At 32.1% G+C, this 17,846-nt stretch overlaps 5 protein-coding genes and 1 long non-coding RNA gene across 13 annotated transcripts in view; 3 read left to right on the top strand and 3 right to left on the bottom strand.

Annotated features, from left to right (window-relative positions):
* Positions 1–28: 28 nt before the first annotated feature.
* Positions 29–6,070, bottom strand: LOC126919357 (protein abrupt). The gene is made up of 6 exons (XM_050728440.1): positions 5,867–6,070; positions 5,200–5,389; positions 4,922–5,104; positions 4,491–4,737; positions 1,732–2,064; positions 29–684 (listed from the first exon to the last, which is right to left on the bottom strand). Exons 2-6 carry the CDS (start codon positions 5,386–5,388, stop codon positions 392–394), a joined length of 1,245 nt encoding a protein of 414 aa, XP_050584397.1. The 5' UTR covers position 5,389; positions 5,867–6,070; the 3' UTR covers positions 29–391.
* LOC126919347 (uncharacterized) lies at positions 2,302–4,346 on the bottom strand. Its single transcript, XM_050728427.1, has one exon. The coding sequence runs from the start codon at positions 4,020–4,022 to the stop codon at positions 3,354–3,356; it is 669 nt and encodes a 222-aa protein (XP_050584384.1). The 5' UTR covers positions 4,023–4,346; the 3' UTR covers positions 2,302–3,353.
* Positions 6,071–6,205: 135 nt separating the features above from the next.
* Positions 6,206–8,666, top strand: LOC126919329 (uncharacterized). 3 transcript variants are annotated; one of them, XM_050728380.1, is made up of 7 exons: positions 6,206–6,333; positions 6,415–6,567; positions 6,713–6,949; positions 7,026–7,214; positions 7,310–7,862; positions 7,936–8,209; positions 8,289–8,666. In XM_050728380.1, exons 2-7 carry the CDS (start codon positions 6,531–6,533, stop codon positions 8,394–8,396), a joined length of 1,398 nt encoding a protein of 465 aa, XP_050584337.1. In that variant the 5' UTR covers positions 6,206–6,333; positions 6,415–6,530; the 3' UTR covers positions 8,397–8,666. The 3 variants fall into 3 exon arrangements, with proteins under 3 accessions (XP_050584337.1, XP_050584338.1, XP_050584339.1); XM_050728381.1 differs by having other exon boundaries at positions 7,936–8,177; positions 8,289–8,406; XM_050728382.1 differs by having other exon boundaries at positions 6,327–6,441.
* A 519-nt stretch (positions 8,667–9,185) lies between these two features.
* Positions 9,186–10,450, bottom strand: LOC126919671 (E3 ubiquitin-protein ligase XIAP-like; the record flags this gene model as incomplete). Its single annotated transcript, XM_050729155.1, is given in 3 exon segments — positions 9,186–9,725; positions 9,936–10,020; positions 10,103–10,450. Coding segments are annotated over 3 exon segments (624 nt in total), but the record flags the coding sequence as incomplete, so codon positions are not given.
* A 4,062-nt stretch (positions 10,451–14,512) lies between these two features.
* LOC126919330 (E3 ubiquitin-protein ligase XIAP-like) overlaps positions 14,513–17,846 on the top strand; it is a 54,072-nt gene continuing 50,738 nt past the window's right edge. For 2 of the 6 annotated variants that reach the window (XM_050728387.1, XM_050728386.1), the window contains exons 1-3: positions 14,551–14,709; positions 15,014–16,109; positions 16,192–16,276. In XM_050728387.1, coding sequence (XP_050584344.1) covers positions 15,042–16,109; positions 16,192–16,276 — 1,153 coding nt within the window. In that variant the 5' untranslated portion in view covers positions 14,551–14,709; positions 15,014–15,041. Of the gene's footprint in view, positions 14,710–15,013; positions 16,110–16,191; positions 16,277–16,394; positions 16,717–17,846 lie in introns of those variants that run through there. The other 4 variants (XM_050728384.1, XM_050728385.1, XR_007711559.1 and 1 more) reach the window with 4 other exon arrangements.
* LOC126919360 (uncharacterized) lies at positions 17,237–17,714 on the top strand. The gene is made up of 2 exons (XR_007711576.1): positions 17,237–17,272; positions 17,352–17,714. It is a non-coding gene; the product is annotated as an uncharacterized LOC126919360 (long non-coding RNA).

Raw genomic sequence — 17,846 nt, 5'->3', positions numbered from 1 at the left:
AAACATTCGTTGTAAAAATTTAACAAAATTCAATATCGACTGCAAGTTTTATTTCTTAAATAAATAACATCACGTACTAAACTTTCAAAGATACATCGATACAATTCTGCGACTCGCCTGTCGTACAATTTTAATCTTCCGTATATCGCTGTAAAATATAATAATTTACAAAATTCTAAAGCAACAGCAAAGAATGTATAACAGCGAAGCACGGAGTTTCCAAGTTTTCCTTTGTTCTTTACATTTCTCACATTAAATACTTGTACAATTTTTAATATATCCTTCATTACTGAGACGCGACGAGATTTGGCATAGTCAGCTTTGCGATAATAATATAACTTCTAGTTCGAATTGATATTTAAGGCGAAAGAACACTGTACGTTGAAGAAAGTTAAGTGACATCAGTGCGCTGTGATTGCTTCGGATGTTGCCTCGAGGAATCGTGATACGCAATACCAACTCGCAACATTTCACCGTGTCGAAACACGTCGTGCGGAGATGATAGAGAAGGCAAAGATGGTAACGATGGTAATAAGCAATTTAGCATACTGGCACTACCGTCTGATGAGTAAATTCCATTATTGGCAGAGGCAATACAAGCTGTGCTTGAGCTTGACACCGAGACCAGAGTAGAGTTAGCACTTTGATCACCGCTTCCCAGTACACCTGATCCCATCAAACTTCCTGTTTACAAAAACATAAGAATATCAGTTTTTCTTATATGTCGCTTGATGATTTTACATTTATATAATTCATACGAAACATACTTGGAACAGAAAAAACAAGAGATAGGAAAAGATCGGTTGTTTGATCATTTTTGTAAAACCGTACATCTTTTCCTGGAAGTTGCATTCCATTAATAATATGCAATTGTAGAAAGCTTATTTTCTAAACAAATTTCACGATCAACGATGTTGCATTAATCTTCTATTTTTCACCAATTTTTCTATCATTACGGTATATTATAAATACGTACGTATATTATTGTGGAATCTTTGCGATTTAAGAAAGATCGAGAGATAAATTAATTAAAATTTGAATTAAATTTGAATTACATTCTCATGAAATTTTTATAATTATTATAAACCATCTTAGTTTTTAATTAAAATCCTTCACTTCTACCAGCCACGGTATGCTTCTTCATTATTCGTAATTTAATATAGAAAAATTGAAATAATAAGATTTACATATTTAAGAATAATGTTTCTTTCATTATGTAAATTATGTATTAGTTTTATAAATGTTGCTTAATATATGCATTTAATGTAGCAGTACGTTATACATAACGATCATTTTAAATAAACATAGTGTTATAAAAGAAATGAAACAAAATAATTAACAACATTTTTAACATAAATACTTGTATTTTGTTTCTTGTTCAATTACATTTACAATATAATAACTAAAAAATAACTTACAATCTCTCAACACATAATGACAAATAAATTGAAATATACAGAGGTTGTACGTTTAACCCTACTATACATATAAGTAAATTAATCGTAAGAAAACATTCTACAGTTACAGGAAACTTGACACCATAGGAAGATCGATACAATATTACTTTCTGTCTTCCTCTTAACATTCTTAACATTATGTTGCTTTGTTCCCGTATTCCATTATTTCCTTCCATTTACTTGCAAAGTAGCTGTTATTATCCCTTATGTGATCGACTATCAAAAGTAATTGTATCAATCGTTCCTCCTCTTTTCTATCTCAAGCTGCATTCACCTGCAAGGCTGGCATTCGATGCGCTGGAATTGGCTGTCGAAGCAATGGATAAAGACGTTAACGTCGACAAATCGGTATTCTCTACAACTCTTGAGTAATCCGTTCTTGTTATATGGGGTGGACAAATAGATGCAAGCGTCGATCGTACAAGATCGGTATTTCTATCGGCCCTTCGGTGTCTCATGTGGACACCTGATTTGTTATTGCTACCGAAACCAAAGTGTAGAAGCTCTAAATGTCTTCTTAAATTTCGTGATTGACGCAAAATCGCCCCGCAAAGTGGACACGACGCCGGCTGATCTGACATGCTTCGTGCTTTGGACAATCCATCTCCTAAAATTAATTCCGTCAAATCTATACACATTCAAAGACACCTGAAAAAGATCACTATAACAATAGGCAGTAATTAAACAAGTTTATATCCTGGATATTAATCTGTATGTTTATTGTTCTGACCTTTTTTTTTATTTACCGCTAAGACGATCATATTGCGATTCCATAAAAGTGGGTTAATAGTCATAAATAAATAATTACGTACAGTACGTACAAAAAGGCCATGTACAAAAAATATTTGCAAAAACAGCTCGAAAGACTATGACCTGTAGAGATTCTTTTATTTAAAAGTATACAGTCTATGATAAAATAACCCTTTGCTATTTTGTCAAATGAGTCCGTTATTTATTAATTAAGCATAATTCATGTTGTCGATTTTTTTACATCTAATAATCGATTCTGATATTCTAAATAAAACGCATGCCAATATTTTAAAAAGATAAAAAATGTATACAGATATAAATTATTTAAGTAGAAACTAGAATTTCTGTTCATTAATGTCCTTATTACAAAAGTGAATAAAAGCGAGATTTCGTTTAAACCTCAATATTATTATTGATACTGTGTTTGATTATTGATACCGCTTATTTTCAAACACATACAACACGTACAACAACAGAAATCCGAATTCTACTTGCGCATATGTTAAAATATTAATTTGATATTTTATTGGCAAAAGAAATGAGAAAAATAAGCTTCGAAGATAGATTCGTAATTCAATAAGTTTATATAAAACTGATCACACATAGTTATTGCGTGAGTGAATATTTGAAAGATATCGAAAATTTAGAAGTATTTTGCAATATTCTTATACCACCGCTTTCACTAGGCATAATTTTTCATCGACTATTCCCATTAACCCTAAAGATACTGTTCTTACTTACTAACGTGGAAGATTTTTGTATACTTTAACTTCGTTTTAAACGTCCTGTTTCAAGTTAATTTCATACCAATCGTAACAAGAAAGATTCAATAAAAAAATAATAAAATAAGAGTATGAAATAAATTATTCGTATAATATAACAATCAATTCATTCTGATGAATTTTACAAAACGATATCAATTCATTATTTCTGTCCTTAAACAACGCAAACAATAGTTTGAACATAAATTCGCATAAGTACATTAAAGCGATAAGTAAAAAAAAAATACGCTCGCTTAAAGTAAATTTGTAACATACGTTATAAAACGAATTAGCGACAAGAAACAAAACAGTTCCTAAATTACAATAACAGAGTGGAAACATCCTGTTCGCATTATATCTTCGCTTCCAATTTCTTCCTGTACATTCATCTAGCGATAGTTGGAGACGGAACGTTGCTTTGAGGGGAAACAACATTCGGTCCCTGTGATGTTGGTGAAGGAAGTGGACTGGGCTTACAAATTATTTGCTCACAGGTACTACTTCCACTATCAGTTCCATACGTCATTGACTGCTCATTGTAACTCGATAACTCGACTTCAGGCTTTACTTCTATCATCATTGTATCAGCTGGGGAACTCTGAACCGGATTACTACTAAATCGATATTTGCAAGAGGATAATAGGTGTCTACGTAAATTTCTCGCTTGCCGTAACGTAGCACCACATAATGGACAAACGCCTGGACAGTCGGATGCACCACGTATTTTAGACAAATTCATATTGCCTGTCAGCCCACAAGACGCTGTTCCAGCAGTTGTACCCTGAGTAACTAATGGGAGTGGTATACCAGGAGGAAAGCCCATATTTAAGGGACCAGGAAATTGCGGTATATGTAGTGGAGAATATGGCTGCATTGGCATTAAAGTGTGAAGGTGCGATTCATTGTCCGATATTTGATCCTGATGTGTTCCTGCCTGAGAATTTTCTGTCGACACCGGCTGCGCTTCTTGAGCACGTGGCGAGTGACAACTCCGGTGATTCGAATATTCCAACCGATCGTTTGCTGTTAACAGACACAAACACAATATTACCATGCAGGGCTGAACTGATTTTTATATCTGAAATTTTTGAATCGTTATAACATGTGACATGATTGATTAGACGCAGTTCAACCCGATTGATGGTTGTGCTTGTGTCCGTTCTAATATAGAAAAGCTTAAAAGAAGCTTTAAACACTTATGGATCATACTTCGAAAATACATTAATAAATAATGAAAATAATATACCGGACACAGAACACAAGTAAATATCGCATATCCATTCTTGTTAAAATTTGCCACTAAACTGATCATTAAATATACACAATAATATAATGATCAACTCAGTTCAATGTGATGAGAAAAAGAAAACTGTATAAAATATATAGTAATAAAATGATATCTCTTATTGTTCTAAGTGAATATTAAATACAAAATGAGAATTTAAATATATATTTTCAATAAATTTAACAAATACAATAATTATAAAATACATTGCAATATAAAAAGCTAAATATTTCTTACCTGTATCATCATGTTCCGTATTATCTTCATCTTTATGCTCATAATTAGCTGAACGGCTATTATCACTTCCATCTATAGTCCTATTTTCATTATCAGCAGTATTGGCATTACGTGGCCATTTCCCAGAAGATGAAGATGACTTTCTTCTTTTTTTTCTTCGTTTCAATGGAAAAAAAGGACTAATGCTTTCTTTTGATAAAGTTTCATTTGTTGTTGGTATTGCTGATACAGGCACCTCTTCCCCATTCTAAATGAATAAAGATATGAATCATCCTTTTACATAAATGCATAAGAATTATTATTGATTAATAAATATATACTTAATTAAAACATGGACAAATATATAAAAATTGATAATTATATAATATGAAAATTATACGATATGAATATTTCAATAGAATATATTATTATATTTTGATTATAACACATACTTCAGTCAATATAGTAGGAGGTGTTAATCCATGAATACAAAGACAATGAGCAGCTTGAAGGAGTGAGGGTAGTTGAGAAGGTTCTACGCTCACTTCACCACGATACACAAACTCCAACAATGATTCCAAATCATCTGCTCCTATACCAGCTAACATAACTACTGGATGTTGACATGGTGTGCTCTGTTCATGGAAAATAAATTTAAAAGCAAATTATAATATTTCAAAGTTATAGATGGCATTCTATAAAACGTTCCATGTATTAATAATATTAGAACCTTTAATAAATCCAATAAAAAAGGACTAGCTGCACAAAGAACAATTTTATGTGCAGGGAAACTGCGTCCACCAGCGGCTAATGTAACATCAACCAGATCTCCATGACCTCTTAATAATTGTACCGCAGAAGCAAGTGATGAACTAAACTCTCCCCAAGACAGGCTATACAATTGACCACTGCTTCCCATTCTAAACAATAAATTATATATAATTCAAATAAAATTTGTAAATGATATTGCATATGAAAGAATTTATGATACAGTGACAGGAAATCAGTGTTTCCATATTGCTATAATGAAATTGACTAAACCATGGTTTTTTATAGAAAAAGTAAAGGAGAATTCAACATACGCGCATTTAATTGAAAGTACAACGTGTAGATCCAAATTTAATAAAGATTCGAGAAAATTGACCACTAACGGTAACGATACGTACTCGTCTCCCCCATCCACATTCTCTTAATTAGTGCCCCCACCCCGAAAAATATAATCTCGGCGTCGTCTGAAAGTTAACCTAGCAGAAACTTACACCGCGAAAAAATGATTGAAATTTTAAACAAAATCATGCAATTACAAATTGATAATGCGGACAGAATTCTTTTTATTTTATTTAGAGACAAAAAAAAAAACTAAACTTTGGAAATGTACATAACAAAGAATAACTCACATTGAGTAAAAGTTTATCGCTGTAAATTGCACGTTATATTACAACAAACCACGTTTAATTCGTTGCTCACAGGTTATAGGAACAAAAATGACGGTGGTGCTTTGTAATTTTATAAAATAATTGGCTTTTTGAGCCGAATAGACATATGAATTGAAAAATGAAATTCAAATACTGTCAGAAATTATCATGCACGTCACATTTTATGAGACCGTGCTGCCATCATATTACTAGTAAAAAAGACACTTTTGTTTTGGTACAAAATTAAAAGAGTTTTAGCGAAAATTACCAAAAATGAAACGAAATCAAACAGACTTTCGATTGTAATACAATTTTTAAATACAAGCAATTTTGTTATTTAATTTAAAACTATTTTTATATTATATAATTGAATTATCTAATTCAGAGTAGATAATACATTCAAGTACAGGAATTTACAAACAAATCAAACAAAATATAAAACCATATTTGTAGGTCACTTTCAATGTTTAATTCGATAAATGAATACAATAATATGTTAAAGACATATATTATAAAATACTGTGTTTTAGTACAAATTGGCGTAAATTAAGAATCGGGTAATATATAATAGTATCAATAATATTTACGGAAGATCAAATTACAAACAAATTATCATAAAAAAGGGAATTTTTATTCGAAAAAAACTATGGAGAGGGAAGTCATAAAAGCGTTACAAAAAGGGGGTATTAAATTATATGTATAATTATATAACTACATATTATGCAATAATTTATTCTTCTGAATATTTAAAGCACATCTTTTTTTCTTTAGTTTAATACAATTAATTAAGAAAAAGACACATTTCGACATTTAGTTTTCGATTTTCAGAATATACGCTGAATAAAGTGAACAGTTACGGAGAAAATTTATTACACATTAGTGCTGCAAATGGTTGTATTGATATCACAAAAGAAATTTTTCGAAAACATGATTGCTGTCATATTATTGATAGAAAAAATAAATTTGGTTGGACACCACTAATGCTAGCAATTCGCAATAGAAACATTAATATGGTTAAATATCTTTTACAAAAAAATGCTAATGTGAATGAATCAACTGATTTAGGTAAACAATTAATGTATCATATGAAAATATATAATATTGCTATATCAGTAAATTCGTTATTTCCATTGGTTTGTAGGCATGTCTGTTTTTGGATTGGCAGCTGCAATAAATAAAGATATGTTTGAAACTATATATGAAGCATATCCATCAGCACTATTGAATTCTCTAAATGATGATGTTACACCACTTTGCATTGCTGCTATGAAGAATGATAAAAATTTATTTTTCAGATTAATAGAATTAGGATTTAATGTTTCAAAAAGTAGTAAGATATTACAGTTTGTCTAAAATTGATACGATAACAATGCATAATATTGCTGGTAGAGTTTTTATTCATTCTTACCATTAATTTTCAAACAGATGACTATACTTACAGTATGATGAAGCAGTCGATAGTACCAGAAATAAAAAATTTGGCAAAATATTTTGACACAGAAGATTATTGGAATGACAATTCAGATAACATTCTTATAGAAAATGAACCAGATAACAAGGACTGTTTAAGTCTTTCCAAACTAGTAAATGAAAATAAAAGTAATAAGTCTCCTTTAAATGTTCATAAGATACCGATAGTTACATTTGATACTACAATGTGCAATAATGTCAACTGTAACAACAATGTCATAAAAGTTCCAAATGAACTTTTAAAACCTTGTGCATTAAGTTTACAGACAAATCATTCAGAAAGTGTTCAGAGTAGTTTAATTTCACCCACCTTGACCTGCAATCTGAACGAACTGTTACCTACTTCTCCAAATATATATTTTACACAAAATAAACATAATGAGGAAATTAATTTGAATATACAAGATGAAGCAAAAGATAAACAATTGTTTTTAAATGAAGATGAAGATGAAATAATGCTAACTTGTTCAAAAAGTAGAAAGAATGTAAGCGAACTACCTTTGCAGAGGTATATTAGTTATTGCTCTATATTATATACAAAATAAATATGATATTTTAATTTAACTATATTGTTTGCAAAGATTACAGTCCATTCGGCCACAAGATTTAAATATTCAACACAAAGAAGATCTTGATACTACTCTTGAATATGTGCCTGAATTTAGTCCATTGCGCCAACAAAATATTCCTCCAAATATGAATGATGAAAATGTATTTGGGGAAAACACACCAACACCACCACGTTACAGGACACCTCCAAGAGGAATGATTTTAAATTCAGAAGAAGCAAAAATGTTTATTTTACTAAAACATTACGGATTAGGTCAATACGTGTCTATATTTCTCGAACAAGAAGTAAATATATTATTAAGTTATGTGTGTTATAGATATGTATAAAATTTTATTAGAAACTAATACTGTAAATTTATTTCAGGTTGACATTGATTTGTTTATGACTTTAACTAATGAAGATTTAATTGAAATTGGTATAAAAAATGAAGCTGACAGAAAAGCTATATTAGAAGTGATAAATAGATCATAAAAAATCAGTGATACAAGAAGAATTTATTATCTTTTATTAATTACATTTAATTATACATTATTATTTTATTTGTTATATACTAAAGCTGCTTTAATGTATGAATGTAAAAATATAATATGTTATGTTATAGCATATTGGTATTATTTTTTATACTAACTTAGTACACTTAAGAACACATATGATACATTTACATACGAAATGGCTGTAAAATTGTTGTATTCTTGATGTGCGATAATAATTTATTAATAAGTACACTTTTTTGCTTTAGAATTATATGGAATTGAACGCTCTTTTAGCCAATCACTCAATTCACTATTCTCCAATTGATCCAACTGGTTTATTTTTGCCATTGTCTCCACAATATTGTTTTGATCCTGTTTAATGAATTATAGAACAATTATATGTAATTTTCACTTAATCATACAGAATTTAGAAACATAAATATGCGTATACTGGTAAAGATGAGCTGCCATCTTTATCAGATTTAGCTTTTGCTAGCTTCTCCTTTATCGTTAAATGTTTTTGTCTTTGATATTTTTCCTGCGGTAGCTATTATTAAATAGAGAAGATCATAAGCGAAGCATGCACAACGAAAGTATAATAAAAGAAAAAGTAAGCTCTGATTTTTATGATTTGAAGTATGTATGTATATATATATATAAAATGAAACTATATAATATATATATATAATAATAATAAATGAAATGAAACTGTATTACATATATATTTATATATATAAAACAGCGTCATTTTAATGACAATAAGGGGAGTAAAACAAAAAACAATTAGTTAGATGCGGAAAAAGTTAACTTTATTCAGATAAAATAAGATACATAATTCGAATTAATGTTTAATTAAGTAAAATACACTTAAAATACAAAAAAAGCCAAAAATATAAAGAAAAAATGTATTTGATCAATTTAGTATTATGTTTCTATTTATTAATTACTGTAGAAATAGTACTAGAAATAAAATATTTTATCATTTCATGATATATACACTTAATTTAACGATACATGGTATCACAAATTTTAATGTGTGTACGTCAATTTTTAAAAATTGTAAGGTATATTTATATGAGAGACATGGATAAGCTAATTTATATACGTACACAATTATATATACATATGTGCATGCATTACGTCAAAAAGATACGGCTCGTGGCTTTAATTTCTCCTTGGCAAATTATGCATCGTGAGAAAGCTTGTGAACAGTAATCGCATGTTGCTGCATGTCCACAAGGTAGGAATGCAGTTGTTGCTTCTCGTTCGGTGCAAACTTTACATAGACGAGCATCTTCCATTGCTAGATTTTCTTCCTCCAGAGCAGCTAAAATAGTAGTCAATATAAAATAAAATTGTTTGCAGTTTCTAGGAATCGTCAAAAGATGCTCAGAGATCCTGTTCGATTATAGAGGAAAATTCTTTACCAAGCAGCATCTTGAAAAGAAACTATATAATAAAATTTATTATATGTATACGGATTTCATACAAATTAACGAATTTATGATCAGTCTGTGTTTTTATTATTATTACTTACCAAGTTCCTGAAGGAGAGTCGTTTCATTAGTATCATTTTCACTATTGGATCTCTCAGGATTGTCATCAACAATTTGTATTGGTGCCTGAAATAAATATAATGTACTTAAGTATATATTCGAATTATTAATTATACATATGGTTCAGGGCATATGTTTTTGTACTTACTTCTGCAGAAGTTTCATATAACTCCTGGCCTGTTACATTTTTAACATATTCCCAGCCCCGTACTGTTAATAAATATCAACAGCTGGGAGACAAAATTGCATGTCGTTCCCATGGATCTTCTTCTGGTCTCCAATTTCCTATATTAATTCCACAATGGTAACAGGTAGTGAAATCATTTATTTCGGTGTAGTAGAAGCCAGCATCGGCTAATTGTTCACTTGTCTGCCTCAGATGTGTAGGCCATGTTGCGAATGAGTTTAATCTGGATACGTAACTGGCGTATTCAGAATTTTCCGGTTTTTTAATAATATTTAATCCCAAACGGCTAAGTTCATATGCCGTCGGGTTTCGTCAATATCTTAAAAATCGATGGTCATTAAAATCAAACGACTCTTGATATTGTAAGGACAACATATGCAGCGACACATGAGTCAGAGGGCATTTCAAATCATGTTGTTGTTTTGCCTCTGAGTATCAAGACCGTTAGATTAAAAGTAATGTAAGAACAAATAAATTCCGGGCAAAACAATGTGGCCGCTACATGCAACCGTCGAATGAAGACGAATTTGAATTTTCCGACTCTCCACCGACAAGTGTAAATAAACGGACGCGATCGCGAGCAAGACGGTGTCGAACAGTATATATCGAGTATCAAAGAGTATCAGCGAGAATCAACAGGGTATCTCCGAGTTCCGCGACGAACAATAACGAGTATTTATTCCGCGTTTTATATTTTGTATCAACGACTCACTGTACGTCTATTTATTTATTTACTACAAATATATTTGACGGTCTGCGACAGCAATCTCGTTATATCTCGATACCTTTTCTCCACCAATCCTCCACACTACTGTCTACCGAGAAGGAACTACTTGTTTCTTACAAATCTTATCCCTACCCACAGTACCGCAAGTTGTCAAACAATCAAATTTCATCGATGCTACGCTTGTACTGTACTGCACTGTACTGTTCTCAAGTAAAGGACGCACGCTAGGTACAGCAAGGTACAGAAATTATACCCCTTATTTACTCAATTTCGATAATCATGCCGCTTTTGAAGGAATTCTTATTTGCTCCTTTTTTACTTGACAATATTAACACGTTGTTTAAAATATCGGTAAAAGCTGCTACGGAGCCTAGAGAGTCAAAGAGAACGACAAAAAATTGCAATTTATTATTAACAGATATAATGAAAGAGGAAATGATAATAGATGCTTGGTATTAGGTTCTAATCGAGTTTTCCTATTGTTTGGAATTTCCATATCGTTCTGCTTCAGATTTGACATACTCGTCAACCCCTAATCGCTACATTGTTTCGGTTCAGGTGACCACCATTCTAAGGAAACACCCTATATACAAGACAATACGATTCTTGCCTGAAGGTGGGTGAACTATTTAGTAGGAAGGTAAAGCATAGTCTAAAGTCTCAGGTTACCGTTACATGGTTAATTTTACTTTATGGCGTATACCCAGCCTCGGTTTTAATCATCGCGGATTATAATAAAATTATTTTTAGAAATAAGTACGCAGTTTTTTCAATACATGAAACATCTTGAACAGGGTTTCTGCAGGAAAATTGAACCATTAGTAACATTTTATAAATTCATTTTGAAATAAAGTTCTCTCGCGATGCGAATAGTAAGACGCTGTAGCATTATGTTATATTGTATTATACGTATTATATATATATATGACATGGTATAATACGTGTATATATATATATATATGTATGTAAGTATGTATGTATGTATGTATGTATATATATGTATATATGTATCGCAATCATATATCTTCGTTGGCACTTTTCGCAAATGTTCCTTGCAACAATATACTATCGTTTGGCATTAAAAGTGTTTATTGCGTATGCACTAGATGATAGTAAAAACGAAGAATAAAGATATTCGAGCAAAACGCAATACACTTAGCTTGAAAAACAGTAATATCTTGAAAAATAACGAGGGAAACGTTCTCGTCTGTCAAATGCAAAAAGAGGTATCGACGAAGTAGAACCTTTAAAATTGTCGACGCCTATGCATTCTTACTAACCATCCTGAAATTGCTAAAGTGAGTCATCATTCTCATAACTGAATTTTCTAGCAGCTGTTTATATTCGTGTACACTGTAGCGGCGTATCTACTGTATCCGTTTACTCTCATTTCGAATGTTTTTCGAATTTTTCTTTATTTTTATCTAGCATTTTGCATTCGATGTGTCTTAGGCACCAAAGATTCTGAACTCGAAATCTACACTGGCTTTTGTTGAAATAAATGTCATGTTGGTATGATCGCTAGTTCCTACATCCGGAGTTGGTGCTACTGCTTTGCGATTCTCTTCTGTTTTTCCCCCATCTTTTTTATCTGAATTTTCGCTGTGTATAAATGGCTGTACAAGGTGTGTGAAGTACACAGGATACAAAACTAATCTGTATGAATCAATTGAATATGAAAACCCAAACCAATGTAATAACAAGTTTAAACAGCATCTGAAAAACGATAACGTCCAAGAAAACATCTAGCGATTAAAAGAGTCGTATATCGAAAATATAAATATATATATATGTCGGAGATGAAAGAATACTGGAACCTTCCCTTCGGAACTTTGGGAAGACCCCTAGTATTGTAATTTGGATTTCACCATAGCCGAATTAAGAAACTGTTGTCATTCGATTCGACTGTACTTATTTGAGATTTATGATAGTGAGCTCGGGCTCGAGGCGACAACCAGTCGCCGAACGTAGTCGCGGTCAAGGGATGAACGTTTTGTCTAACAAAGGCATGAAGTAACCCTATAGCTCTCCTTAAAAGAAATACTTAGGACGGGGCACGACGGTAAGCATTTCAACGATTTCTGTCCCGTGGCTCGCCACACGCAGACTCTATTCTTTGAGTAAGATGATTACCAGATGTCGACGCGTCTCCACAGTACATGTTCAGCTAGCCCGAGGACCTGCTATAAATCTTAAGGTCTGTTTAACTAAAGTCCTTCAAACCGACAAACAGTCCTCGTCCCAACTACGAGAAAATAGGAGAAATCTATTTTTCTCACCAACGAGGCTTCCTCTTCTCGAACTTTCTCTTAAGGGCGGCTAGCACCCTTCCCTAACCACCAACATGGAAATTGACCAATTAACAGTAACGCCAATTTCCCTCACTTTCCGAATGAAGGCTTTTCTCCACGAATCCGATGATTTCGTGCCCTTGGGCACACCCATCATAGTTTTCCTCGACAGCGTTACCGTGATGGAGAACCACTCTCCGGTACGATCTCAAAGACGATTCAAGTAACTCTCAGATACGTAGTGATTGCCTCGTGCATTAATATTGAGTACAACTTAGACGCTGAGGAAAAGTAGAGTCCGTCATCCCCTTGACCGCGGATTCGTTAGTGAGCCTAGGATCATTGTCATTAGCTTCTCGAGTACCTAATTATCCGATTACTTGTCCAATTCCATCATAGTCATATTTGCACTAGTAAATATCTCCTTTATTGCATAATGATCACGTCTAGCGCCAATAGGGATTCGTTTCACGCCCTCAACCCTAACTCAAATGTTAACGCCGACCCGACATATATATATATATGTATATTTATATGACATAGCATAATATGTATAATACAATATAACATAATGCTACAGCGTCTTACTATTCGCATCGCGAGAGAACTTTATTTCAAAATGAATTTATAAAATGTTACTAATGGTTCAATTTTCCTGCAGAAACCCTGTTCAAGATGTTTCATGTATTGAAAAAACTGCGTACTTATTTCTAAAAATAATTTTATTATAATCCGCGATGATTAAAACCGAGGCTGGGTATACGCCATAAAGTAAAATTAACCATGTAACGGTAACCTGAGACTTTAGACTATGCTTTACCTTCCTACTAAATAGTTCACCCACCTTCAGGCAAGAATCGTATTGTCTTGTATATAGGGTGTTTCCTTAGAATGGTGGTCACCTGAACCGAAACAATGTAGCGATTAGGGGTTGACGAGTATGTCAAATCTGAAGCAGAACGATATGGAAATTCCAAACAATACGAAAACTCGATTAGAACCTAATACCAAGCATCTATTATCATTTCCTCTTTCATTATATCTGTTAATAATAAATTGCAATTTTTTGTCGTTCTCTTTGACTCTCTAGGCTCCGTAGCAGCTTTTACCGATATTTTAAACAACGTGTTAATATTGTCAAGTAAAAAAGGAGCAAATAAGAATTCCTTCAAAAGCGGCACCATTTTCGAAAGATGAGTAAATAAGGGTTATAATTTCTGTACCTTGCTGTACCTAGCGTGCGTCCTTTACTTGAGAACAGTACAGTGCAGTACAGTACAAGCGTAGCATCGATGAAATTTGATTGGTTGATAACTTGTTCTGTGAGTGGGGATAAGATCTGTAGGAAACAGGTAGTTCCTTCTCCGTACATAGTAGTTTCAAGGTTCAGTATTTGATTGATGGTCGAAGAGTTTGTTCGTTCGTGTGACAGCGCAGTTTTAGTAAATCTAAAAATATAAAATATACAGGAATAAGGTATTAAATCTTTGTTAAGATTCCACTTGAAGAGTTGGTGTGCTGTTGAAGCGGGACGTGAACATATGATATCGGTAAGTTTTGTCTGTAATATATTCCTGTTTCATCAATTGTACGCGTATAATATTTCTCGAAAATGAGTAAACTAAAATCGTTTTACCATTTATAAGTCAGAATATCGTATTGAAAGCATTTATGTAGATTGTACAGAAAGTTTCGTGATCCTTCAAACGCTTCAATTATCAAATAATATCGCTGTAATTTTTCAAAGACAATTTTTAACGTTTGCGCTAAAACAGACGGGGCTGAGATTACTTCGATAATATCGGCTTGTTATAATCAGTAGATATTTTAATTTTATATTATTTTTTTAAATAGGTTTTAAGACGTTTCTTTGGTTGAAACAATGTCGTCGGCTCATTCAAGTTCGTCGGATGATTCAACATCATCGATTAATTCAATATCGGCGGACGGTTCAGCCGCAGCAGTACCTTCAACATCGGCAGCAAGGCCGATACATTTAATATCAACGAGACCTTCGACGTCGTCAATGCTACTAATGTTCGCCGATCACTCGTCGTCGCCAATGCTGCCAATGTTCCCCGACCACTCGTCGTCGCCAATGCTGCCAATATTCCCCGACAACTCGTCGTCGCCAATGGACCTAATGATTGCCGAAAACTATACGTTGCCAATAACGGAATTGCTTACGGCAGTAATATCGATGGCTCCATCTTCGTGGTGTGAGATTCGAGAAAATTATGATGATTTTCGCTTTGAGGCAGCAAGACTCTGGAGTTTTCGAAATTGGCCTCGATTATTCATTCACCCTACCAGTCTTGCAGCTGCAGGATTCTATTCCACTGGTGAAATAGATAGAGTGAGATGTTTCGAGTGTCAAGTGGAGATAAGTCACTGGGCACAGGGTCAATTGCCCATGCAAATTCATATAATGTGTTCTCCGAAGTGCAGATTTATCCGCAATGAACATTGTGATAATGTACCAATTGGAGCAAATCCCGATAGAATTCTACGGAGAAAAAGAAGAAATATATCTTGTCCTTATGGTTTGAAATATCAAGATTCATTTGATTTTCATGACCATATATTTTCAAAATTTTCACGAACCCTGTCGTCATATGAACTTTCCCGTTTGGGTCTAAGAAAAGTTAAGGAACCAAAAAAATTGGAATATGCCAGTTACGAATCCAGGTTAAACTCATTCGCAAGATGGCCTGCATACATCAGACAGAAAAGTGAAGAATTAGCCCATGCTGGCTTCTATTACACAAAAATTAAAGATTTCACTACCTGTTTCCATTGTGGAATTAGTATAAGAAATTGGAGACCACAAGAAGATCCATTGGAACAACATGCAATTTTGTCTCCCGGCTGTTATTACTTATTAACAATAGAGGGTTTCAAATATGCTAATAACGTAACAGACCAGGAGTTGTATGAAACTTCTACAGAAGTAAGTACAGTAACATATACCCTGAACCATATGTATAATTAATAATTCGAATATATGCTTATGTACATTATATTTATTTCAGATACCAACACAAATTTCGTATGGGATTCCTAAGAGATCCAATAGTGAAAATGATACTAATGAAATGACTCTCGTTCAGAAAATTGGTAAGTAATAAAAATAAAAACACAGATTGATCATAAATTTGTTAATTTGTATGAAATCGGTATACATATAATAAATTTTATTGTGTGTTATATTTAAATATACTGTTCACTATTTTAGCTGCTGCGAAGGAAAAAAATCGAGCATTGAAAAATGCTCGTTTGTGTAAAGTTTGCACGGAACGAGAAACAACAGCTTTATTCCTACCTTGTGGACATGCAGTAACCTGCAATTACTGTTCACAAGCTTTCTCACGGTGCATAATTTGCCAACGAGAAATTAATGCAACGAGTCGTATCTTTTTGTCGTAATGCATGCACATATGTATATATAATTGTGTACATATATAAATTAGCTCATCCATGTCTCTCATATAAATATACCTTACAATTTTTAAAAATTGACGTACAAACATTAAAATTTGTGATACCATGTATCGTTAAATTAACTGTATATATCAGGAAATGATAATTTTTTTTATTTTTAATAGTATTTCTACAGTAATTAATAAATAGAAACATAATACTAAATTGATCAAATACATTTTGTCTTTATATTTTTGGCTTTTTTTGTATTTTAAGTGTATTTTACTCAATTAAACATTAATTCGAATTATGTATCTTATTTTATCTGAATAAAGTTAACTTTTTCTGCATCTAACTAATTGTTTTTTGTTTTACTCCCCTTATTGTCATTAAAATGACGCTGTTTTATATATATAAATATATATGTAATACAGTTTCATTTCATTTATTATATATATATATATATATATTATATAGTTTCATTTTATATATATATATACATTCATACTTCAAATCACAAAAATCAGAGCTTACTTTTTCTTTTATTATACTTTCGTTGTGCATGCTTCGCTTATGATCTTCTCTATTTAATAATAGCTACCGCAGGAAAAATATCAAAGACAAAAACATTTAACGATAAAGGAGAAGCTAGCAAAAGCTAAAACTGATAAAGATGGCAGCTTATCTTTACTAGTATACACATATTTATGTTTCTAAATTCTGTATGATTAAGTGAAAATTACATATAATTGTTCTATAATTCATTAAACAGGATCAAAACAATATTGTGGAGACAATGGCAAAAATAAACCAGTTGGATCAATTGGAGAATAGTGAATTGAGTGATTGGCTAAAAGAGCGTTCAATTCCATATAATTCTAAAGCAAAAAAGTGTACTTATTAATAAATTATTATCGCACATCAAGAATACAACAATTTTACAGCCATTTCGTATGTAAATGTATCATATGTGTTCTTAAGTGTACTAAGTTAGTATAAAAAATAATACCAATATGCTATAACATAACATATTACATTTTTACATTCATACATTAGAGCAGCTTTAGTATATAACAAATAAAATAATAATACATAATTAGATATAATTAATAAAAGATAAAAAATTCTTTTTGTACCACTGATTTTTTATGAACTATTTATCACAATTAACATAGCTTTTCTGTCAGCTTCATTTTTTATACCAATTTCAATTAAATCTTCATTAGTTAAACTCATAAATAAATCAATGTCAACCTGAAATAAGTTT

The sequence above is a fragment of the Bombus affinis genome, chromosome 8 (genome assembly GCF_024516045.1).
Source record: "Bombus affinis isolate iyBomAffi1 chromosome 8, iyBomAffi1.2, whole genome shotgun sequence".
In the NCBI taxonomy this organism is placed as follows: domain Eukaryota; kingdom Metazoa; phylum Arthropoda; class Insecta; order Hymenoptera; family Apidae; genus Bombus; species Bombus affinis.
This window is presented reverse-complemented; position numbering and strand designations above follow the sequence as displayed.